Source organism: Emys orbicularis, chromosome 4, assembly GCF_028017835.1.
Source record: "Emys orbicularis isolate rEmyOrb1 chromosome 4, rEmyOrb1.hap1, whole genome shotgun sequence".
Classification (NCBI taxonomy): Eukaryota; Metazoa; Chordata; order Testudines; family Emydidae; genus Emys; species Emys orbicularis.
In genome coordinates, this window is record NC_088686.1 from 132,099,847 (window position 1) to 132,122,026 (window position 22,180).

Genomic DNA, 22,180 nt, shown 5'->3' on the forward strand with positions numbered 1-22,180 from the left:
AACTCAGCGGCAGTCGAGGCAGAGGCAGATGGGGAAGAGGGATCCCATGCAGACCAGGCCGGGGAGTGGTGGCTGGAAACAGCCCTGCGGGGACTCTGGGGCACAGTGGGGGGTTGTGTAGGGCCAGACAGGTCATCGTGCAGCAGGTAGGTATGGGCCAGGTGAACTCCTCTCCCACCCACCGGGGAGGGGGCAGTACCACAGCATGGGGAGCAGGAAGCTTCTCTAGACCCAAAATCTCTTTCTGCTTAACCCATGCCCTACCCCCCCCCCCCGGCCCCCGCCTCATGCCCCCTTGGGGATCCCTGCCTGTTTGTTCTGTTGCCCAGGTCAGCCTCAGCTGCAGCGAGTCTGTTGGGGCGGCCATGTGCTGGTACACCCTCATTCTGGGCAGGACGACAGCCCCCCATGGGCCAGATCCCAGGGCCAGCCCCGCTGCCCCCTGCGCTCTGGCAGCATGTCCTGCCCTGGCAGGCAGACCCCTGTTCCGCAGGGGCAGCAGAGGGGCGGGCAGGGCCTGGCCCCACCTGAGCCCCGTGGGGAGCTCGCCAGGGAGGGGTGGGGGTGTGCCTGCCTAGCACAGGCCGGATGGAGCGGAGCTGCGGAGCGTGTGGCCGGTATGTGCGTGGGCGGCAGGCAGGGTGGGGGGAGAAGCGGGGAGAGGAAGCAGCAGAGGCAACAGAGTCTCCTTGATAAGCAGTTTCCTGAACACTTTCAAACCCTGGCGCCCGACCCACTCATGCACCACACGCAGCCCTAGTGCTGAGGAGCCGCGGGGCCGGCCCGCTCAGGGCCCCAGGTAAGCACCCGGCGCGATCTTGAACTAGCCTGCAGCGATGGGGCAGCCAGGGCCCCGAGCTGGGGACGGGTGGGCAGCAGGTCCCGGGCACCTCTGGGCTGCAGCTGTGGGCAGAGATGATGTGTAGGGCGGGTCTGTGCCTTGGTGGCTTCCTGAGGAGCAGGGCAGCACAGATACCATGGGGATGGGCACAGGATTAGGACCTGGACTGCAGCGCCAGGCAGAGGCTATGGTGGGGCCTGTCCCGACATGGCGCCCAGGTTCACCGTGCGTGGCACCGGCCGGGTGCTCCTAGCTAGGTGTGTCTGGAGATGGCCGAGGGGCTGCATTAGCATTAGAAGGCTGGTGCCCTTTACCCAGTGATCACACTCCAAGGCTGGACTCTTCTGGGGACACCCGCCCCGGCCTGCCAGTGGGGTTCCCCACACAGGCCTTGGCGGGAGGAGCGGGGAAGGCCAGAACTCAGCCCCTCCCTCCCTTAGCCCAAACAGGTGCACCTCGGGCCTGTCACGCAGGGATGGTGGGGTTTGCAGGGGAACTCCTCCCGTCTCCCTGGGGCCAGTCAGCCAGGCACAGACCCCCTGGCATGGAGCCGGGTATAAACCTGGCAAGCTGGGTGCCACATTCCTCCACAGCATGGTGAGCCACAGGGAAGTGGAACAGCGACCCTGGGCCCCTCCACAACAGATGTGTCCCAGCCATAGCCCCATGAGCCCTGGGCACTGTTAGGATCTGGATTCGGCTTGGCCCATCGTCCCCAGCTGCCCGTGTGCAGTGCCTCATCCCCACACTTTTGGACACAGCCTGCTCAAACCCCATCCCTCTGGGCTGTCCTGCCCTCTAGGCCCCCTTGCTGTGGGGAGGTCCCAAGGCCTAGCCCCGCCAGCCTGGTCTTGATTTCATCTTTAATGCCAAGAGCGGAGTGCCCGGGGGAGAGGCTCATAGTGAGGCCTGGGCTTGGGGATCGTGGGGCAGATCTAGACTAGCTTTCTAGTTATGCTGAAACTGGGACTGGTTCCAAAGGAGGATCTGAGCCCATGACGAGGCTGTGCCCAGGCCCAGCTGAGTAGGGCCTCTGGACACCCCCCGTGAGAGCCAGGAGGTGCTGCAGGACCCATGGGAATTGGATGGAGAAAGAGAAATATAGACCTCCCCACCTCCCATCCTAGCCCCTCAATCTCTGTTCCAGACTCCATCTCTCTCCCTCACGAGTCCCCATTGCTAGCTCCTCGGTATTTCGGATCATGTGAGGTTGATAGGCAGGCCCCAGCCTGGGGCTGGCTAGTCCCCGAACCCAGCAGACTGTAGCAGAGCGACACGTCCTTGTCTGCACAGGAAAGCTGCACCAGGCTAGCTTAGGGCTCTCTCCAACCAGGTTAGTTTAAGGTTTAACCCCTGTGTGGACGCTCAGATTTCAGGCTAAAAGCAGCGGCTTGCAGTTTGGTTTCAACCTCTTCCCACTCGGCGGAACCTCCGTTGACCTAAGCCTAGTTAATGTGGAATAAGCCTGTCCACACAGCCTAGCGCACCGCTCTAACAAAACCGGCCTAAAACCTGATTTAAGTTCAGCTGCTGCAGCTTTCCCTTAGCCAGGGCCCGAGAGCGCGCGCCAGAGCCCGCTTGATTCTCTCCGTCAAAATGGCGGAAAGAAGGAAGGTTGTCCACAGGAGAACATGACTCTGATTTCATGCAAGTTTCCCCTCTCACTCCCCTTAGAGGAAGTCTGGAGTGTCTCTTTTGGGGCCATAGAAGTTACTCTACTTACACCTTAATTATAGGTATCAGAGTGGTAGCAAAAACAATGAGGAGTCCTTGTGGCACCTTAGAGAATAAGCTTATGCCCAAATAAATTTGTTAGTCTCTAAAGTGCCACAAGGACTCCTCGTTGTTTTTGCTTAATTATAGGTGTGGCTTTAGAGACAATAGTGAAACCGGCGTCAAAGGCTGCACAGATGCTCAGATGTGGGGTTTCCAGTAGGCTGATTTCAGTCTAGCTTGGGTCAGCTGCAAGCAGGTTTAATCTAAACCCAAACAAGCTGCTTTTAAACTGAAATTGGAGCCCACGCAGGGGGTTGCATCAGCTGAAGTGTCTTGGTTTAAAAGCCAATCTGTGACCTTGTCCACACACACAAACATCCTGCTGTCGCTCTCCCAGTCTAATGAAAGCGTGGGGGCAGCTGTGCCGATACAAAGGGGTTTGTCCTGGTGTAAAGGGGTTTACACCGGGATCGCTTATTCCGTACAAGAAGGGGAATAAGGCGCCTTTATCCCAATGTAATGGTGTCTGGCGCTATCGGTGTAGCTAACAAAGCCCTCCCCTAGTCGACATGGCTAAAACCTGGGTGCAGAGCAGGCCTGAGTTAAAGCGGTGCAATTTCCCATGCACCAAGGCAAGGAAGCAGGGGAGGACCCATCTCCTTGGCCCTTTCCCGCCTGCTGGCCCGCTGTCTCACATCCCCGCTCCCTGCCCGCTTTCCCTGCGTTCGCCCTCTGGCGCCAGCCCCCCAAGTCTCAACCCTCCCAGAAGCTGGGCAGCTGGGGTGAGCCCGTGCTCTCCAAGGCTGGACCCTCCGCTGCCGGCGGCCTTGCCAGTTGCTCCCCGCTGCCCCAGCCAATCAGCCTCGGCGGCATGCCGTCTTGCTCAACTGCATGGTTAAGCCAGCTTCCTCCAACGGTTGGTGCGGGGGCAGTGGTGGGGAGGGGGTGGGGAATCTCTCTGAGCCGGTGCCCTCTCTCCTCAGAGCTCCCGTGTCAGCAGAGGATGGATCCCCGTGGCACTGGAGAGCCTGGCCCATAGGGCTGTGCTGCCTGGGGCAGAAAAGCAGCGCCAGCCCTGCCCATTGCTCAGGTAGCAGAGTGCCAGGGAACGGTTGCTCCCGCTGCTTGCTTACAGCCTTATTCCTCCCCGTTGTCTTTACCCCTCTTCCCCCTACCCCGGTCTGTTCCACCCCCTGTACCCTTCTCCTTCCCCTCCCTCCTGATGGCAGGGGGCAGGGAAGCTGGCACTGCCCCTCGCTCCCGCTCGCATTGTCCCTCCTGCAGCTCCACAGAGAGCCCAGAGCCGATGGGCCCCGATCCCCAGCTGGGGTCACTTGTTCAGCTCTGTTGGCCTGGCGACAGCGACTTACCCCAGTGGAGAGCTGACCCGGTGAGGGTGGAGGGGGAGGTCACTAGGCAAGTGATACAAAGGGGCAGACAAATCATTGCCAGAGGCTGAGCGGGGAGCGGGGGACTAGCCCGAGCCGTAAGCGACTGCAGAGGGAGGAGGGAAGGCCTGGCCATGGGAAGGGGCAGGGGTCTGCGAGGGGATACGGCAGCCCGCGCCGTGGGGCACTGGGGGGTGAAGGCGTAGGGCAGCAAGGAGCGTCACTCTCTGGCTAGCTCTGGGGCAGGATTTGGGGGTGGTGTAGAGGAAGGAGCGACGCATGGTTCTGCCAGGAGGGGCAACCATAAGCGGCATCGGGAGCATCGGGGTGGAAAGGCTGCTGTGGCGCCTTGCAGAAGCCAGGACCCCTGGGGCGGCGGCTGCAGCAGGGCCATGCCGGCACCGGCACCGTGCCCCCCAGGTCAGAGGCTGCAGCTGGACTGTGCCGGCACCATGTCCACCCCCCTCACGCTCTGGGGGCTACAGATCTGCCCTAGCAGGCAGGGACGGCTTTAGGGCGATTCAGCCGATTCCCCGGAATCGGGCCCCGCAACGTCCCAAAGGAGCTGCCGCCGAAGTCCTGCCACTGTCTTCGGTGGCAGCTCAATTGCTGCCGCGGAGGAAGGTCCCTCCGCCGAAGTGCCGCCAAAGGCACCGGCAGCCGATTGAGCTGCTGCCGAAGTCCCGGCACTGTCGTCGTCGGCAGCTCAATCATTGCCGCTGTCTTTGGCGGCATGTCAGCGGAGGGTCCTTCCTCTGCGGCAGCGATTGAGCTGCCGCCGAAGACAGCGGCGGGACTTCGGCAGCAGCTCCTTCGAACTGGGCCCCGCGATGCCTAAAGCCGGCCCTGCTAGCAGGCACCAGCCAAAGGACCTAGGCCAGACTTTTCACCTGAGTTTGGGGCCCGTTCCTGGGAGTCCAGCTCCACCTCATAGGCCTGATTGCCAGGAGTGCTGTGGGCTGAGATGCTCTGCTCTGTTGACTGGGCCGACGCTGGGCCACTTGCCCGCTGGCTATCCAGGCTGCGCTGGCCAGCCCCAGAGAGGAGCAGGGGGCCTTGCTGCGCCCCTGCTGGCAGCTGAGCGGGTGTTTTGTGTTTTCCAGACGCCTTTCCCCCGATGGCTCATTGATCCTCTCTGAGCCTTGGCCCGCTGGGACCCGTTTGCACCCTCTGTGCCTCAGTGTGAGGGCTCCGCTGCTGGCACAGCATGGTCCAGGACTGCTCGGCATGCTCTGGAGTTCATAGCGCCAGTCTGCCAGGCCGGGCAGCCCAGGCAGCGATGGACAAGGTCGGCACGCCCGGTCCCTCTGCTAAGAAACATGTGCGGCTGCAGGAGAGGTGAGCAGCAGCCAGGCACCGATGGGCCTTACAGGCCACGTCCTGGGTAGAGGGCTCTGAGCAGCGCACAGAGCCGCCTTGGCAGAGCGTCTGCAGGCAGCGTCGAGGAGAGGAGACAGCAGGCTCTAGGCCACTTGCTGCTCTGAGCCGCCAGCCGGCCCCCAAGGGAGACAGGCCCTGGATTAAGCCCCCAGTCAGGCCTAGGGACCCCCAGCGAATGCGTCCCAGCTGGGCTCAGCATGGGGAGAGAAGTGGCATCCTTGGGGATCCAACGCCCAAGCCCCAGGGCTGTGGGGAGCTGGTGCCGGCCTGCAGGAGGGGTGGGGAGCTGCCGTCTGCACCCACCACAGCTCCTGTGTGGCCATGGTTTGAGAACGCTCATTGGGCCCGTTTTATACCCAAAGCAACAGCAGCCTGGCTCTTATGTGCGCTGGGTGCCCAGTCAGCTGCTAGGGGGCTGCAGGGCCTGGAGCAGGAGCTGCTGGGGGCCAATCGGGCTGGGGCTGCTCCAGGCTGGGTTTGCAGGTGAATTGCCTGACCCTAATCCAGGGCTTTGGAGAGTCACATGTGGGTCCAAGATGGCGGTAAAGTGCTCTTCCTGCCCCAGAGCCTGGGCAGCACCTCCCCTCACATATCCTCAGGGACCCTGCTCTGCCCCCATGGCATCCTCCCATTAGAGCCCCACTGCCCCACCTGGCACAGTGTCCTCTGCAGAGCTCTGCCTGCCCAGACTTGCACTCCCACCCCTATTGACTCAGCCTGGGGGCCAGGCGGGGGGGGAAGGGAGGAGCGCACAGCTTCATCTCAACAAGCCGCTCTGCCTTGCAGGAGAGGCTCCAATGTGTCTCTGGTGCTGGACATGAGCTCGCTGGCGAGCGTGGAGCCAATCCGCTCAGTCTGCACCCCCCGGGACATCACGCTGCGGTTCCTCAGGACATCCAGCCACGTCCTGACTGGCATGGAGCTGCAGCAGCGAGCCAGGAATCTGGCACAGCTTCAGGAGGAGTTCTCGGTGAGACGCTGGCTCTGCCCTTCGCCCACCCCTCCCAGTCTCATCAGGGTGCCCCCCTGCCCACAGTCAGGCCGCTCCCCTCCCACCAGCCTTCCCAAGGGCACACCCGTCAGCCTGGTGTTCAGTACCTCACAGGGGAGGGCACTAGCTCTACCCAATCCGTGGCCGGGACTGACTGGGCATCCTCTCCCCCCCCCCCCCCCCCGCAGAATGATCTAGGGGACTGAGCGTGGGGTTCTCTGGGGCACGGCCCTCGCAGAGTGGGCTATGCTGGCAGAGCTGCTATCTGACCCCACAGGGGAAGCAGGCCCGGTGCTGGTGGGGCGCAGCTCTCCTCAGCTGGGAATTGGATCATTAGTATGTGCAGGAAGTGTTCTCTGCCCCCTGGGGTGTCTGTCTCTGCTCTCATTACCTGCCCATTCCAGGCGGGTTGTGCCGGGGGTCTCCATCCCTGGGGCAGTGGGAGCAGGTATGGTGCCCAAGGCTTATGCTCAGGTGCCCCGGGCATTGGCTAGGAAGGGCCCTTCCGTAGCCTGGTCAGGAACAAACGCTGCCAACAAGCCCTTCTCACAAATGTGTCAGGAGGGGCCGGAAAATGGGTCCCGCCAGAACCCAGTCGCGCTGGCAGAGTCCTGGGGGGCAGCAGGCGTCTCTCCGAGCCTGGCCCAGCCAGAGCGGCGGCGAAGGGATTTCAGCAGCCATCTCCTTCCCCTTCGCAGAAAATCCCCCCCAACTTTGTCAACCCGGAGGAGCTGGACATCCCCGGACGGACCTCCAAGGACAGATACAAAACCATCCTCCCGAGTACGTGCCGCTCCCTCCCGCTATGTGTGTGAGGGTAAGCTAGGGCCCGGGGGCATCTGGAGAAGGTTCTGCTTGGGAGCGTGTGTCCTGGGACAGTGAGGGGTGCACCCTAACGAGCATCCCCTGGGTTTCAGCCCAGCTGCCCCCTGTTTTTCCTAGACGCCCGGCGAGCGATGTTCAGCCCATGGTCACTGAGCTCTGTGCATTCGTGCGGGTTCCTCGATGGATTTTGCCCCTTGGCGTGAGGGCCTGGGACTGAGCGTGTTTGCAAGGGAGGGGAGGCCGGGCCGAGGTCGGTCCTGCCTTGCGGGCTCCACTGCTCCGGGGCTAATTCCGTCTCCGTCTCCTAGATCCCCACAGCCGCGTCTGCCTCAGGAGAGCCGGCAGCCAGGAGGAGCAGGACTACATCAATGCCAACTACATCCAGGTGAGTGTTTGCCCGTCCTGAGACCCGCAGAGCCACAGGAGCTGGAGCTCTCCACATGCCCACAGCCCTGGGACTGGGAACCCAGCTGATCTGATCTGCAGGGCTGGGCGAGGAGACCTGGCCGAGCATTTAGGCGGGCAGGACGTGGCGTCCCCTGAGTCAGTTTAGACCTGTGTGCCAGGGGGTGCTGGCTGCTGGCAGTGAAACCTCTGCTGGGTGCTTTGCATCCACGGTCACACCGCGGCAGACCTGGGGCTAGAGCTGCAGCCATTTCACTCCCATTCCTTCCAGCATCGTGCCCCGGCTGGCTCACCCCAATCCCTGCTGCAAGCCTATGCACAGGGCCCTTTGCTGTAGATCACTCAGGCCAGTGCCACGCGGCCCGTGGGATCACGCACGCTCCTTGCATCGGACCCTGAGCCATCTGCACGGCCTCCAGACGGCTACAGGCAGCCAGCCAGAGTCTGCCTGCAGGGCTGCCAACTCTCGCGATGTTCGGGGTGTCGGGAAGCCCCAGCTCCCGGGAGCCTGGGATTGTGTGGCAATCTCAGTGTTCACTTAAAAACCCTTCCTAGCCTCTGCGGTTGCAGAGCAGAGCTAGAAAAGGTGACCTTAGAGGCTGCTAACCCTGGAGAGGAGCCAAAGAACCTGCCTGGCGCTTGCTGTTTTCCTTTGCAAGCCAGTCTCATGGGGTGGGGCACCTGACTCATGATTTTTAGATGACAGGGATCCCGGGGGGAGTGAACGGGGCCCCGCCCCCATCCCTTGGGGACACTATGACACTGAGCTGTCAGCTGCCCTGAGTCTACAAGGCACACGGGTTTAGCCAGACACCGTTTCCCCACTCTGGCTCGCAGCAGAGGTAGCGTGACCTAGTGGATAGAGCACTAGACTGGCCCTCAGGAGACCCTGGATTCTATTCCAGGCTGTGCTGCTGGGGCTGGTCACTTTGGGTTAGGTTCACAAAGGGATTTAGGCACCTAAGTCCAACATTCAGGTGCTGCTGCTGCCTAACCTTGTAGGCACCTGCTTCCGCCAGGTGGCGCATGCAGGCATGGCTCTGTCCTGATGCTGCCGAGCAGCTCAGAGCACTGAGACAGGACTCTCAAGCGAGGCATTCCCCTGCCTAGCTTGCCAGCGGGGCTCCAGCCCAGCCCAGCTCTCCCACATCCCAGGTGAGGGCCCCATCTACCAGGCTCTTACCTACAGTGGGGTGGAGGGAGGCTCTCTCTTTGTGGTTGGGTGGGGGGTTGCAGGAAAGGGCTGGCCTGGGCACCTGGCTCGGGGCTGAGACTTCCCATGGGCGGCAGGGGCCTAGACGTTAAGGCATTGCAATGCACCTTTGCAATGCAATGCTAACCTTCCTCTTGCTCTGTGCCTCAGTTTCCCCATTTGTAAAATGGAGATCATGCTACTGACCTCCTTTGTAAAGTGCTTTGAGATTTACTGATAATAAGTGCTAGAGAAGAGCTGTGTATTATTATTAATGGGGGAATCCCAGCCCTTTTGAGGTGGTGACCCCTTGGTCTGGCGTGCTCCAGGAACGAGGTGGGGAATTTCCATTGGGTGTGGGGGGGAGGACTCAGAGAAGTGGGTGTCAAGTAGGAATTCTTTTATTTCACCTGTTTGATCTAGCCCAGCTAGGCAATGACTGATGTGCTCATTGGCCTGAGTGACATGAGTTGATGGGTCTCCACCCACTTCCCAGGGATTAGGTTCCCCAGAACTACCAGCTCAGCCAATGCCAAGTGGTATTAGCGGTGGGATCCGGGAAGCAGGGAGGTGTGTTTGCTGGCTGGGAGCAATGTCTCTCTCTATAACTCTGCTCCCAAAGGGAGGTTCAGCAGATGGAGTCTCCTACCCGACAGACACACAGCGCATTATTGTACCTTGGGGAACATAAATGGGGAAAAACGCGTCAGAGCTTTACAGGAGGAAACACTAATGCAGAAACACCCTCTGTGCAGTGCGATTTTAGACTGATTTGGTGGCGGTGCCCTCTGGTGGTCAGAGGAAGTATTGCACCCTCCACTCACCACCGTTTACAGGGTTGTGAAACATTTTCCATAGGAGCCAACATTTGAAAGCAACGAACAGCGGAACAGGGACTTGCAGGGGGGGAGTAAGGGTCAGTTTGTGATCCCCACTGAAACACACCAGGATCAGTTAACTTGGGGGGCCAAGAGAAAGCAGGGCAAGGGTTTAATTAGCACCTCAACAAGGTGCATGCTCAGTTCACAGCATCCCCAACCCCGCACAGGGAGCTTCAGGAACCCATTTCCTGGGTGAATCTGAATGGATTTGCTACCGAGTGAGAGAGGGATTAGAATAATAACACTTAGCAGCTCTCCTCTTCCCAGAGCTTCACAAATACTAAATCAGTGTCAAGTATCAGAGGGGTAGCCGTGTTAGTCTGAATCTGTAAAAAGCAACAGAGGGTCCTGTGGCACCTTTAAGACTAACAGAAGTATTGGGAGCATAAGCTTTCGTGGGTAAGAACCTCACTTCTTCAGATGCAAGTCAGATTCTTCTTCTTGCATCTGAAGAAGTGAGGTTCTTACCCACGAAAGCTTATGCTCCCAATACTTCTGTTAGTCTTAAAGGTGCCACAGGACCCTCTGTTGCTTAAATCAGTGTCATCACCCATGTGGGCTGGATGGGTAAACTGAGGCACAGAACAGTTAGGTCACTTGCCCAAGGGTCATAGAGTACGTCAGTGCCACAGTCGAGCTTAGCTTAGAGGACTCCTGACTCCCAGTCTTGTGGCTAGGCCACAGGCACCAAACCTGAGTCTCTTGTAAGGTTGCAAGCCTCATTGATGCAGCTGTCTGAACACAGGCAGCAGACGGTTAAGGTCTCAAGGGGCGTTTGATGGGGCAGTCCAACAGTCAGGCCTGGACCCAGTGTAACACTGCATCGCCGTGTGAAAATGCATCACGTCACAGGTACACAGCGGTCATGCCATCCGAGTGTGAGATCACTGCCCTACCCATACGCGGTGCGCACACACACACACACACTGCCCTTGTGCATACCCTCCCCTTGCACACTTACACATATTTCCATATCTGGATTCTGCCCTTGTGCACACACACAAATGGACACACACACACACATTTCCATATCTGATTTCAGTGTTTCACAAAACCCACTGTACATAGTTTCAGTTTATGCCACTACATAAAAATAGCTGTAACACAGCAGGGAACTGGCTAATTTGTGTCATATTTGAATATCTGGCAGGGCATGATCTATTTTAAAGATCTCTCCAACACATTTGATGACACATCAACCCCCACATGGAAATGAGCCTATTTCCAGATAAGGTTTCACTGTGAAAACTTTCTGCAGTGAGTAGCTGGTGGGGATAAGAACTCACCTTGGCCAGACCCCGGAGACCTTTGCTGTGTGTCTCCTGTGAGTTGCCAACCTCTGTCCCCTAAAAGACGAATTCTCTACACTTCTCTGACAGAACAGCCCCTGGCAATTTAGCATTCTGCAGTAATAACACCTAGCACTTGAATAAGGCTCTCAGCACTGCCAGCCTCATGCATTCAGAAACAATGAGTCATGGGGCCCAAAAAATAGTTATTGGCTTAAAAACCATGAGATTTTTTAAAAAGTGTGGTTTGCTGTCTGGTTTGAGTGTTTAGGTTACACTTGGGTCATATATTCTGGATTTCCCACATAATCGTGAGGGCTGGAAATTTACTACTACTTTTTAAACAAATTAAAACTGAGATTTTGATGACTCCAGGAGCTGGAGAAAAGACATTGAATATTATGAGACTCGTGATAAAATTGTGAGAGTTGACAACACTGGATTTTTCTTCTTGAAAGAGCTAATCAAATGACAAATGTTAATCAATTACTGCACCACCCACCTGGGTAAAAAATATTATCTTCATGTGATAAGAACATAGGAATAGCCAGACTAGATGAGAGCCAAGGTCCAGCTAGTCCAGTAATCTGTCTCAGATAGTGGCCAGCACCAGATGCTTCAGAGGTAAAATCTGGGGCAAAATCAGTACTTGGTCCTGCTAGTGAAGGCAGGGGGCGGGACTCGATGACCTTTCAGGGTCCCTTCCAGTTCTAGGAGATAGGTAGGTGTAAGAACCCTGTAGTAACAGATGTGGGATAATCTGCATCCCCTCTGTATTAGGTCTCTTCATGGTCCCTAATAGTTAGGCCATGTCTACACTATGGCTCCACCAGCACAGCAACAGGGCCGCAGCTGTGCCTCTGTAGCATCGTAATGTAGCACACTTCCTACAGCCATAGAAAGGTTTTTCCATTGATGTAGGTAATCCACCTCCCCGAGCAGCAGTAGCTAGGTTGATGGAAGAATTCGTCTGTCAACACCAGCTGTGTCTACACCTGGGGTTAGGTCAGCTTAACTCTGGAGCTCAGAAATGTAATGTTTCACACCCCTGAGCACCATAGCTATGTTGAACTAACTTTTATGGCTACCCCTCTGATACTTAACTTTTAAGTGTAGACCAGGCCTTAGAGCAGGGGTTCCCAAACTTGGTTCACGGCTTGTTCAGGGTAAGCCCCTGGCGGGCCGCGAGATGCTTTTATATGTAATAATGCAGCTTCAGTCATTGTCATGCTACGGAGTGTGCTTGGCCCCTCCGTCTCTTGCCCTGGGTGCCCAAGCCTAATATTGGGCATTCTTAAAAGACACCCCAAATATGTCCCTCTCTTTGCCTTATTACTTACACTGTTGTAGGTAGCTGTGCTCATTCGAGGGCCTCCTCGTTGCTTAGTCTCTCAATCCATTGGACTTTGCATGCTCCACGCAGACACCTGCATTGCAAGCTGTTTGGGTTGCATTTGATGGACTTATGATTTTGCCAGCTCTCTGCTCCAGTGCAGAGGCTGGTTAGGACGGTGCTGCTACAGAGCTTAAGTTAGCATAATTAGCAAAACTACCAATCTTCCATATCCACCACAACCCGCTGTGGCTTATGGGCCGAGAGACCAGAGACTCCTGGCTGTTGTCCCTGCCAATGCAGCTCTTACCTAGCCCTCTCTCCCTCTCTGTCCCTCCTAGGGCTATGCAGGGCACGCCCGAGAGTACATCGCCACGCAGGGGCCCATGCTGAACACGGTGGTGGATTTCTGGCAGATGGTGTGGCAGGAGGGCGTGCCGCTTATCGTCATGATCACCAAGCTCAAGGAAGGCAAAGAGGTACGGTCCGGGCTGGCTTCGCCCCTGCTGGCTGTACGGTACCCAAGGGAGACGGGTGGCATTTAACCACCGCCCAGAGCTGGTGGCAGTGGGGGCTACAGCTAACCCCTGACATGGGACACCTTGTTCTCTGTGGTACACAGAATGGGGACAAATCAAAACTGCTGTGAAATTGGAGCTTTCCAAACATGGGGCTCGACTATCCTCTCACTGTACACTGGAATAACCCCTTTGGCCCCAGTGGGTCACTCCTGATTTACACCAGGGTGAGGGGGAACTAGGCCCAGTGGGTCACTCCTGATTTACACCGGGGTGAGAGGGAATTGGGACCAGTGGGGTCACTCCTGATTTACTCTAGGGTGAGTGAGGGGGGATCGAGCCCCAGGGGGGTTACTCCTGATTTACACTGGGATAAGTGAGGGGGATATTGGGCGCAGTGGGGTTACTCCTGATTTACACCAGAGTGAGGGGGGGATTGGGCCCAGTGGGGTTACTCCTTATTTACACCGGAGTGAGGGGGGAGATTGGGCCCAGTGGGGTTACTCCTGATTTACACCGGAGTGAGGGGGGGAGATTGGGCCCAGTGGGGTTACTCCTGATTTACACTGGAGGGGGGGGGGTTGGGCCCAGTGGGGTTACTCCTGACTCACACTGGGCAGCTGGCGGGAGGGGGAGCAGGCGAGCAGCAAGCTGAGCCGCTAGCATTTCCCGGGCCTGGCTCTGGGAAGAGCTCTTAGCCAGCCCCGAGGGATGGGGTGGGCGGCACAGCCACGGTCAGAGGCAGCTGGCACCGTGAATGCCGACTAGGGGACAGTGGCCTGTTCGCCCCAGCCGGCCCCGGGTCCTGGCTGGTTCTGCTGATTCCAGCACCTTGGCCCTGTTCCAGCCGAACCAGCCTGGATGCCACCCCGCCGTCTCGCCAGCTTCTGCCCCTGCCCCACTCCAGCCGCTTCTGCTGATTTCCAGGTGTCCTCTGCCTGCCCTGCTGCTTCTTTCTTTGGGCAGGAGGTGGGATGGCACAGTCGTGGCTGCCTGCGGGGAGCACAGCCAGGCGGGGGGCCCTGCACAGAGGCTGCTGCTGGGCCTGGTACCTACGAGGTCGGGGGAGCCCGAGTTGAGGGCAGGAAGGGACACGCAGGAGGCTGGAAGATGGGGGAAGGGACGGCGATATGTCCCTGTTCATCATGTGTCCCCACGCTCAGCACTGCCCCCTGCTGCCCCCGTAAGCCACTGTGCCAGCTGCGCTCAGACCCCGAGCGGGTGCCCTTGGCCGCTCCCTCACGGTGAATCCCTGCCTTCCACTTCCAGAAATGCGTCCATTACTGGCCTGAAAAGGAAGCCACCTATGGCCCATTCACCATCCGCCTTCAGGGGGTGAGCGAGCAGGCGGAGTACACAGTCCGGGATCTCACCCTCCAGGTGAGTCAGAGCCCCCCGAGCCCAGAACAGTAGTGGGGAGGGATAGCTCAGTGGTTTGAGCATTGGCCTGCTAAACCCAGGGTTGTAAGTTCAATCCTTGAGGGGACCATTTAGGGATCTGGGGCAAAAATCTGTCTGGGGATTGGTCCTGCTTTGGCCAGGGGGTGGGACTAGATGACCTACTGAGGTCCCTTCCAACCCTGATATTCTATGATGGGGGGTGGGATTGAGCAGCAGTGACATGGGTAAAAGAATCCATCCCAGGAAGGATGGGGAGGGGTTTTGATCCCTGAAGGGAGGGGGTCTCTCCTCCAGGAGCGGCGCCAGGGTTTTTGCCGCCCTAGGCAGCAGCGCTCCTCCTCTGAGCATTCAGGGGGCCTGGGGTCTTCAGCGGCGGGGGTCCTTCCGCTCCGTGTCTTAGGGGCACTTTGGCGGCGGGTCCCGGAGCGAGTGAAGGATCCACCGCCGAATTTCCGCCGAAGATCCAGAGCGGAAGGACCCCCCGCCGCCGAATTTCCGCCGAGGGTGGCAAAATGCCGCCCCCCAAATCCTGCTGCCCTAGGGGACTGCCTAGGGTCGTCCAGTGGAAGCGCCGGCCCTGCTCTCCTCTCCCTGTCTGGAGAAGGAGTTCACCATCAGAGCTCCTCTTTGGCCTTAATTCCCAGCCCACCTGCCCTCTCCCCACAAGTGGCCAGAGTTAAGGGGAGAGCTCTGGATCCCCAGCCCCTACCCACTCCCTGCTCTCAGTGACACTGGTGCAATTCGGGGTTTCGCCACTGAATCAAATGGAGTTGGTGTAAATCTGGAGTCAGTGGAGTGAGTCCAGATTTACCCCGGTTTAATGGAGAGGAGAGTTTGGGCCATAACACTTTGGGGTTGAATTTCCTTTGGCAAGTGCATAGCCTGTCGGCAGAAGGAGGGGGGCAGGGGCTGGGGATCCCGGCGGGTGAAGCCTCAGGAAAGACCTGCCTGTCTGCATTGCTGGCGATGACCCACTGGCTCTGCATAGTCAGACCATGCTGGCCTTAGCCCCAGTGTCTGGGTCCCTGTCTTTGGGAACAGGAGCCCTCTGGGACTGGAAGGGCAGTACTCACCGTATCCATCCGCATGCCATTGAGATCAAGGACGTAGTCAAAGAGGGATCGGACATTTACGCGGATAGCGAGACTATCCAGTGTGCGAGTTAATGCAGACAAAGAGTATTGGAACTGAGAGAGCGCCTGGTGCCCAGGGCTTCACCCGGTCTCTAGCTATTAGAGATCAGGAGGAGACCTTCATGGGAGCAGGTTATCGCATGTCTGCCTGCTCTGGGGTTCTTGCACCTTCCTCGGAAGCAGCTGTTGCTGGCCACTGTCGGAGCCCGGACACTGGCCTGGATGGGCCTGGGGTCTGATCCAGCCTGGCCAGGCCATGTTCCTATGTTCTTGTTTCTCTTTCACTCCGATGGCTGGGAAGCTCGAAGGTGAATGTCGCCCGGTGAAGCACGTCTTCTTCCCCTCCTGGCCCGACCAGCAGGCCCCCGAGTCAGCCAAGCCCCTGCTGCACCTGGTGTCGGAGGTGGAGCAGATCCTGCAGGCTGCACCCAGCACGGGGCCCGTGGTCGTTCACTGCAGGTGAGAGCCTTCTCTGCACCCCAGGGTGGGAGGAGGAGTGTGGACTCTGCTTCCGCCTGAATGAACAGTAGGGTGGGCTGGCAGAGGTTGGGAGGGGACCTTTGGCCACTCGGCCGAGCCACTTGTAGAGGAGGAGCATGCGGCAGGAATCTGCCCTCTTTCCCGTTGCTTTCCTCGCTGCACCCGCGGGTGTGAACGCTGGTTGGGAGTCTCTTCTGCTCCCTTCGTCCTGGGTGCAGCGGGTTGGCTTCACGGCAGGACTCTGGGAACTGAGGCACGTGCAATGGGCTGAGTGCCATGCGCACACTTCTGGGGCTGAGCTATCCTGCTGGTTTCCCCATGAATCCCTCCCTAGGCAAGTGACCTCCCCACAGAGCTTCCACGCCTGCTCACTGACTCGCCACGTTACTGACAAGCGAATCCTGGGCTGGTGGAAGGTGTCCCGCTGACCTAGTCAGCCTTTGGCCCTTCAAGCTCTATGATCAATTCATCAGCTGGCCTCTCGGGGTGGGAGGATGGCCTGGGAATTGGGAGACCCAGGTTTGAGTCCCAGCTCTGCTACAGACTCCCAGTGTGACCTTAGGTCAGTCACTTTGGCTCAGGGCCTAACTTCCATTGACATCAGTGGAAATCTGGGCCAGAGCCTCCCTGTGTCTTGGTTCTCCACTGGTACCTTGAGGGTAAAAGCACTGCCCTGCCTCCCAGGTGTCTGAGATTATGAGGGGCTCAAATACTGCAGTGATGGGGGGCTATAAACCTAAGCGAGACAGATAGCTGATCCTGGAGACAAGGGACCCAGTTGTGATGTGGACAAAAGCAAGGACCATAAGGAACTAGCCTCAGGCAGCTGATCAATCCACAGACATGACCGACCCGGGTCAGGAGGGAGCTGGAGACAAAAGGGTTTGTGCGCTGTCCATGGAGCTTTCCAGTGTCCTGTATCATCCACCCAGCTTCAGTCTGATCTGCCTTCTGTGTCCCACTCAGTGCAGGGATTGGTCGGACGGGCTGCTTTATTGCTACCAGGATTGGATGCCAACAGCTGAAGGCCAAAGGAGAGGTGGATATCCTGGGGATAGTGTGCCAGCTCCGCATAGACAGGTACGTGCAGAGTGACAGCAAGGGGCCCGGGCCACCTAGGCATGAGGAGTTGGGCAGAGCTGGGAGGAAGCTCTTGGTGGTCCCAAAGCACTCGGGAGCTAGCTGTAGAAACAGGAGCTGGTGGGGGGATTCCCCTCGCATTAAGAGGGTCGGTGAGAGAAGCAGCGAAGGATTCAGAGCAGCGAAGTGGGATGGGTTGGTTGTATACAAACACTGCAGGAGAACAGGAAGAGAACTCCAAGGGAATGGTGCTCACCCTCCTGCACAGTGAGGCTGTCTTTGGATCCGCTGCCCTGCTGGCCAGGAAGGAAGCGACAGGTTTGAAAACAGAGTGATTCATTCCAGTCGGTGTCTCGCCGGGTCCTGCAAGCGCCAAGCCTGGTCTCAAATGAAAACCACTTTCCATTGACTTTCCTACTGAGGTAGCCAGACCCAGTGTCATTGGGACCACATTACGGGCTGAGCTTTCAAAAGAACCCAGCACCCTTTGGGGCATCAAAATACCTGGCCAGGTTTGCAGAACAACCTGGGGCGTATAGAAAACCTGACTCCAACTGTGAGCACAGATCACCTGAAAATCTCACCCAAACTACCCACCCTGCATTAAGCAGGATGTTCCACTAATGGATCTGACCTGCCTCAAGCCATATAATCATCCTCAAGGCACAGGGAATTGTCTCCAAAGCACGGCCCCTGACACGTCAGCAGATCCTTATCATTTCACCCCGCCCACCCTGGTGTTCTACATGTGGGATGGCCTCTATGAGACAGAGCTCAGAGCAGCCCTTGCCACAAGCCAGACAATAAGCTATTTTGGCTCCCACAGTCAGGGCCAATGGATCTTAGGGACTTCAAGATGTGAGGTTGTCCGCAAGTGACTGCTTTAAAGCTCTACAAAGAGATGCTCACTTATTTACACAAAACCGCAGAGGATCCCCTTTCAGGAGAGTCTAGTGCAATCCTTTTCACCATCCTCCCAGGGCTTGTCCATTGGGAGGGCCCCACATGCTTTGCCGGCTTTCCCGGGATACATTGCATCCAGGGATAGCAGAGACTCAGTCTGCTCTAGCTCCCCGCAACCTGAATGAATTCCGCTTGAATTCTGACCCCACATGCTGGAAGGTCCGATCCTATCCTTATGGTCCAGTTCTAGGTATCAAGGCTGTGAGTTTATTTTTCATATGTGGCCGCCAAACAGAGCATTCAAATCCCATGTCTGAACACTGCTATCCACACTTAGATGCTGAAGCAGCATTTACCTGTTCCAGTAAGAATCTGGAGTAGAGCCAGATGCTGATCCAAGTTACAACAGGGGGATCCTAACTTCAGTGGAGTTACTCCAGATTTGCACCAATTGAAAATCAGCAGACTCTGTCCTTTAATCCGGGCTGGGAACCGCCTGCTAAGGCTTCCAAATCCCCAATACTGCTTAGAGAATTCCAAGTCAGCGAGGTTGCATTTCACTGTAGTTATTTGGGAATAGCAGGCAGGGCTGGAATGCCCATGCAGCTGAGAGTTCTCCAAGGAATTAATCGATCAGGTGGCTGCAGTTTAATTAAACCTTACAACAGACCATCTTTTCTTCTTCCAGAGGTGGAATGATTCAGACCAGTGAACAGTACCAATTCCTCCATCACACGCTGGCTGTGTATGCTTCGCAGCTCCCCGAGACGACAGGCCCATAATAATCCCAGCCGTCTGCTGGGCTCTGACTTTCCCCGGGGCACTCTGAAGTCTCCAGCATCTGAGCCGACAGTAGAGCTACCAGGAAAGGGCTCCAGCTAGCCCTGGCTCCTTTCTGCTCACATCATGCCACCCTGGCAGCATGAGAGGAACTGTGGCACCCTTGAACGGCAGTGGCAAACCCGCCCTGAATCACGCTAATTACCTCCTGGCATCTTGTAATTGGGGTAATTAACTAGAGCTGCTTAGAAGTGTCCCAACACACAGCGATGCATTGCTAGCACAGGTTGGTTTGTGGGCAGATTTGAACAAAAAGAGGGATTCCAGTGGGTTTTTGTTGGTGCCATTTGCTATGAGCGTGTGGCCAATTTCACTGACGGAAACGGGCTTTTGCTTTCTAAACCTGTGGCATTCTAGCCCCGACTCGACCAGCAAACTGTGCTAAGGAACTGGATATATGCTAGGAGCTGGAGCATGGTTTACATTTGAACCCTCCAACCAGTTACATCAAGTGCGGACTGGAGCTGGTTACATTACATTGCAAATAAATAGCACCCTTGATTCTGTTTGTCAATCCTTTGTGAGTAAACGTTGATTCACAGGAGTGACTTCGCTCTTTGGAATGGCCTGCAGAGTTGATGTGAATAAATTTGAGTGCCAGGGTCTTTGCTAATGGCTCACTTTGACTATTTACTGTTCACAGTGTATGGCTGGTCACCTAGGTGACCTGCTGACAGAGGGGGTGGGAGTGAGCATTACTGGGCTCACCTGGCCTCCGCTTCATGCGTTCGAACCTGGGGAATTTGCAGCAAGGTACTAGGGAAATGAATGCCACGTAGTGGGGGAGCCAGAAAGGAAGGGATTCACCAGTATAGTGCTTGGGCACTCAAGTGATCTCTCACCACCTCCCTTGCTAATTCCCATAGGCAAGGGACTGTGCAGGTTCCTCCCAGAGATTCCCACTCCCATGGGGTGCCCCAGGGCTTTTGCAGAGGGGGAAAGGGGGTAGCTCTGTGGCTTCCGCACCCCCAAAGTGCCGCGCCTCTGGCGGTGTTAATCTCAGGGGACCTGCGGGAGAGTTTACGCAGGGAGAGAAACAACCTGGGGAATGCTCTTGGGGACACAGGTCCTGACCCAGACCAAACTGTCAGAGACTAAAACTTGATGCCTGTTCGGCGGCTGATGTGAAATCAATTGGGGAGTCTCCCTCCACAGCACAAAACCACAAGCGTAACTGGCACTGATTGGCTCCCTCACTGACAGTCTGAAAAGAGGGTCCAAGAAGTGAATGGCCGTGGAGATCAAACTCCCTTCTCACCTCTATGGGTCGCCTGTGGACAGGGGTAGGTACACTGTGACTGGAAGATTGCCCTGCTGCTGCCCATGCTGTACCTGCCCTGGGAATAAGCAGATCTCTAGCGCCCTGGGCTGCCAAAACAGCAGTTTTCATTGTTTGCACAGCACCCAGCACACTGGGGTCCTGGTCCATGACTATGGCTCTGCAGTGTTACCGTAATACACTTAATCATGTACAGCACCCAGCACACTGGGGTCCTGGTCATAGAATCATAGAATATCCGGGTTGGAAGGGACCTCAGGAGGTCATCTAGTCCAACCCCCTGCTCAAAGCAGGACCAATCCGCAACTGGTCCATGACTATGGCTCCGTAGTGTTACCGTAATACACCTAATCATGTACAGCGCCCAGCACACTGGGGTCCGGTCCATGACTAGAGTTCCTAGGCACTACGACAATAAAAATAATAATAAATTCATCAGCATTAAATCCTCATGAGGAAAGAAGCTCTCGTTCTGGGGCTGTGTGGGTGCAGGTCGAATTTGGGTTTAATAAAGCAAGGCTCGCTTCCTGCAGTAGACGTTCCTGGGGAATGAGGATGTGCGTGGGGTCCTGACACTGCTGATACAGCCCTGCAGGCCTTCTACACCCCTGATCCCGAACTCCGTGTTGTGTAGCCTCATCCTCCCCGACAGCACTATCCCGCTTGCCCAGCACACCTTGTGCTGAGCCCAGGAGCTGCCTCCAGAGCAATTCCCAGGCATGCATGGGCGGGGGAGGCTTTGGAAAGGCTTTCATGGCTTGCATGAGCAGAGAAGTTGGTTGTTTCTGCTTAATCTTGCTGGTTCTAAGCAGCAAATTCAATGGGGCTTCGGGGACAGCTCAGGGAGCATTTTGGTCATAAAAATAGCCAGTACTACAGAAATTCTCATGTATCACTGAAGCCTGTCATTCCTTATTAGCGCTTCCCACATGTGCTTGCCGATGCTCCTGCTAGAGTGTTTGTCAGGGCAATTATTATAACAGAGGATATAATATTATTTGTAGCTGTGTTGGTCCCAGGATATTTGAGAGACAAGGCGGGTGAGCTAATATCTTTTATTGGACCAGCTTCTGTTGGTGAAAGAGACAAGCTTTCCAGCTTCTTCCGGTCACAGACCTGACAAAGAGCTCTGTGTAGCTGCAGAGCTTGTCTCTTTCTTTCACCAGCGAAAGTTGGTCCAATAAAAGATATTAGCTCACCCGCCTTGTCTCCCTGATATAATATTATGTCAATTTCTCGGTTTTTATCATCATGTCCTTAGAGGCAGAGAGGAGTAAAAACCGTATCATTTTCTTTGTAAATAGCTTTTGAACGAAAGAGAGAGGCAGCCAGTCATTTCAGCCCCAGAGAGGATAGTCAGCCATTTGAGCCTCTTTGTTTAAATGGCTCTGTGTAGCTATTAAAATGCAAAGTGCCATCAGTGCTGTTGGGTCTGGGTTATTTCCTATCCCATAGCAGGTTACACCTCGCATAGAACGGATACTGTCATGTGGAAGGTTGCAAGAGATGGCAGTTGTCTGTAACTCTTGTTATGGACTAAGAAGAAGCGTCTGGCTGATCTGCGATCTCAGCCAATAGCAGAAGTTGGATGGTGAATTTAAATGATTTCTTCTGTGTGTTTGTTTGTTCCTGGTGTGGCTCCTAATATTAACACCCTCCTCACAAACACAACCTCATGAAAGCCCAGAATATTACTCTCCGCTTGCTATGTGTCCTAAAAACTGCACTCTGTGACTGGAAGAGAGATGAAACCACCCTGGTTTAATGAACCTTTCACTTAAGATGTGTTTAACAAGGGTTGCCTCTGTAATGGTCCGTTTCCTTCAGCGTGAGAGACAAATCTCACACAAACCTCTCCTTAGTGGTTGATCTGGGACTGGAAATGGCTCAGGAACAGGATTTCCCCGGAGATCCTGGGTCATTTTTCTTTTGAGTCAGGCCAGAAATACTGTAAAAACAGCCCCGCTGTGCTATTGGGATGGTTCTGCTTCTGGTCCCAGCCTCTGCAGAGGGACGTGAAACTGAAGGTGTGCTTGTTTGGAGGCAGGTTGAGCGGGGGATGGAGGTTGAGTGTGGGGCAGAGGTTAAGGACAACGCTTACTGTATCCATATCCAGCTGACCGTCTGTGGCCATGACAAGAATGTGATCTTTCCATGGCATTGTCATGGCATGTGATTTCACCACAGGGCTGGAGCAAGAGCACAACTATCGGAAATAATAGCAAAGAGGACACAGCAAAATACGGGCCAAGTCCAATCATTACATTGGTGCCTTTTAATTTATGTTTTTTCCCCATGTTTCTGC

The 22,180-nt window shown here is 56.3% G+C and overlaps 1 protein-coding gene across 2 annotated transcripts; it reads left to right on the plus strand.

Moving 5' to 3' along the window:
• The first annotated feature begins 716 nt into the window (after nt 1–716).
• On the plus strand, nt 717–19,110 carry PTPN7 (protein tyrosine phosphatase non-receptor type 7). 2 transcript variants are annotated; one of them, XM_065402929.1, is made up of 11 exons: nt 717–799; nt 3,541–3,647; nt 5,049–5,283; nt 6,112–6,295; nt 7,015–7,099; nt 7,450–7,526; nt 12,583–12,720; nt 14,029–14,139; nt 15,595–15,752; nt 16,740–16,853; nt 18,445–19,110. In XM_065402929.1, exons 3-11 carry the CDS (start codon nt 5,153–5,155, stop codon nt 18,536–18,538), a joined length of 1,092 nt encoding a protein of 363 aa, XP_065259001.1. In that variant the 5' UTR covers nt 717–799; nt 3,541–3,647; nt 5,049–5,152; the 3' UTR covers nt 18,539–19,110. The 2 variants fall into 2 exon arrangements, with proteins under 2 accessions (XP_065259001.1, XP_065259002.1); XM_065402930.1 differs by lacking the exon at nt 3,541–3,647.
• The last annotated feature ends 3,070 nt before the right edge of the window (nt 19,111–22,180 follow it).

What these genes read in the sequence shown, in the direction of transcription:
- PTPN7 (XM_065402929.1), top strand. Translation starts at nt 5,153, where the DNA reads ATGGTCCAGGACTGCTCGGCATGCTCTGGAGTTCATAGCGCCAGTCTG. An exon ending in TCAATGCCAACTACATCCAG is followed by an intron (nt 7,527 to 12,582) that starts GTGAGTGTTTGC and finishes TGTCCCTCCTAG; the next exon opens with GGCTATGCAGGGCACGCCCG. An exon ending in AGCTCAAGGAAGGCAAAGAG is followed by an intron (nt 12,721 to 14,028) that starts GTACGGTCCGGG and finishes TTCCACTTCCAG; the next exon opens with AAATGCGTCCATTACTGGCC.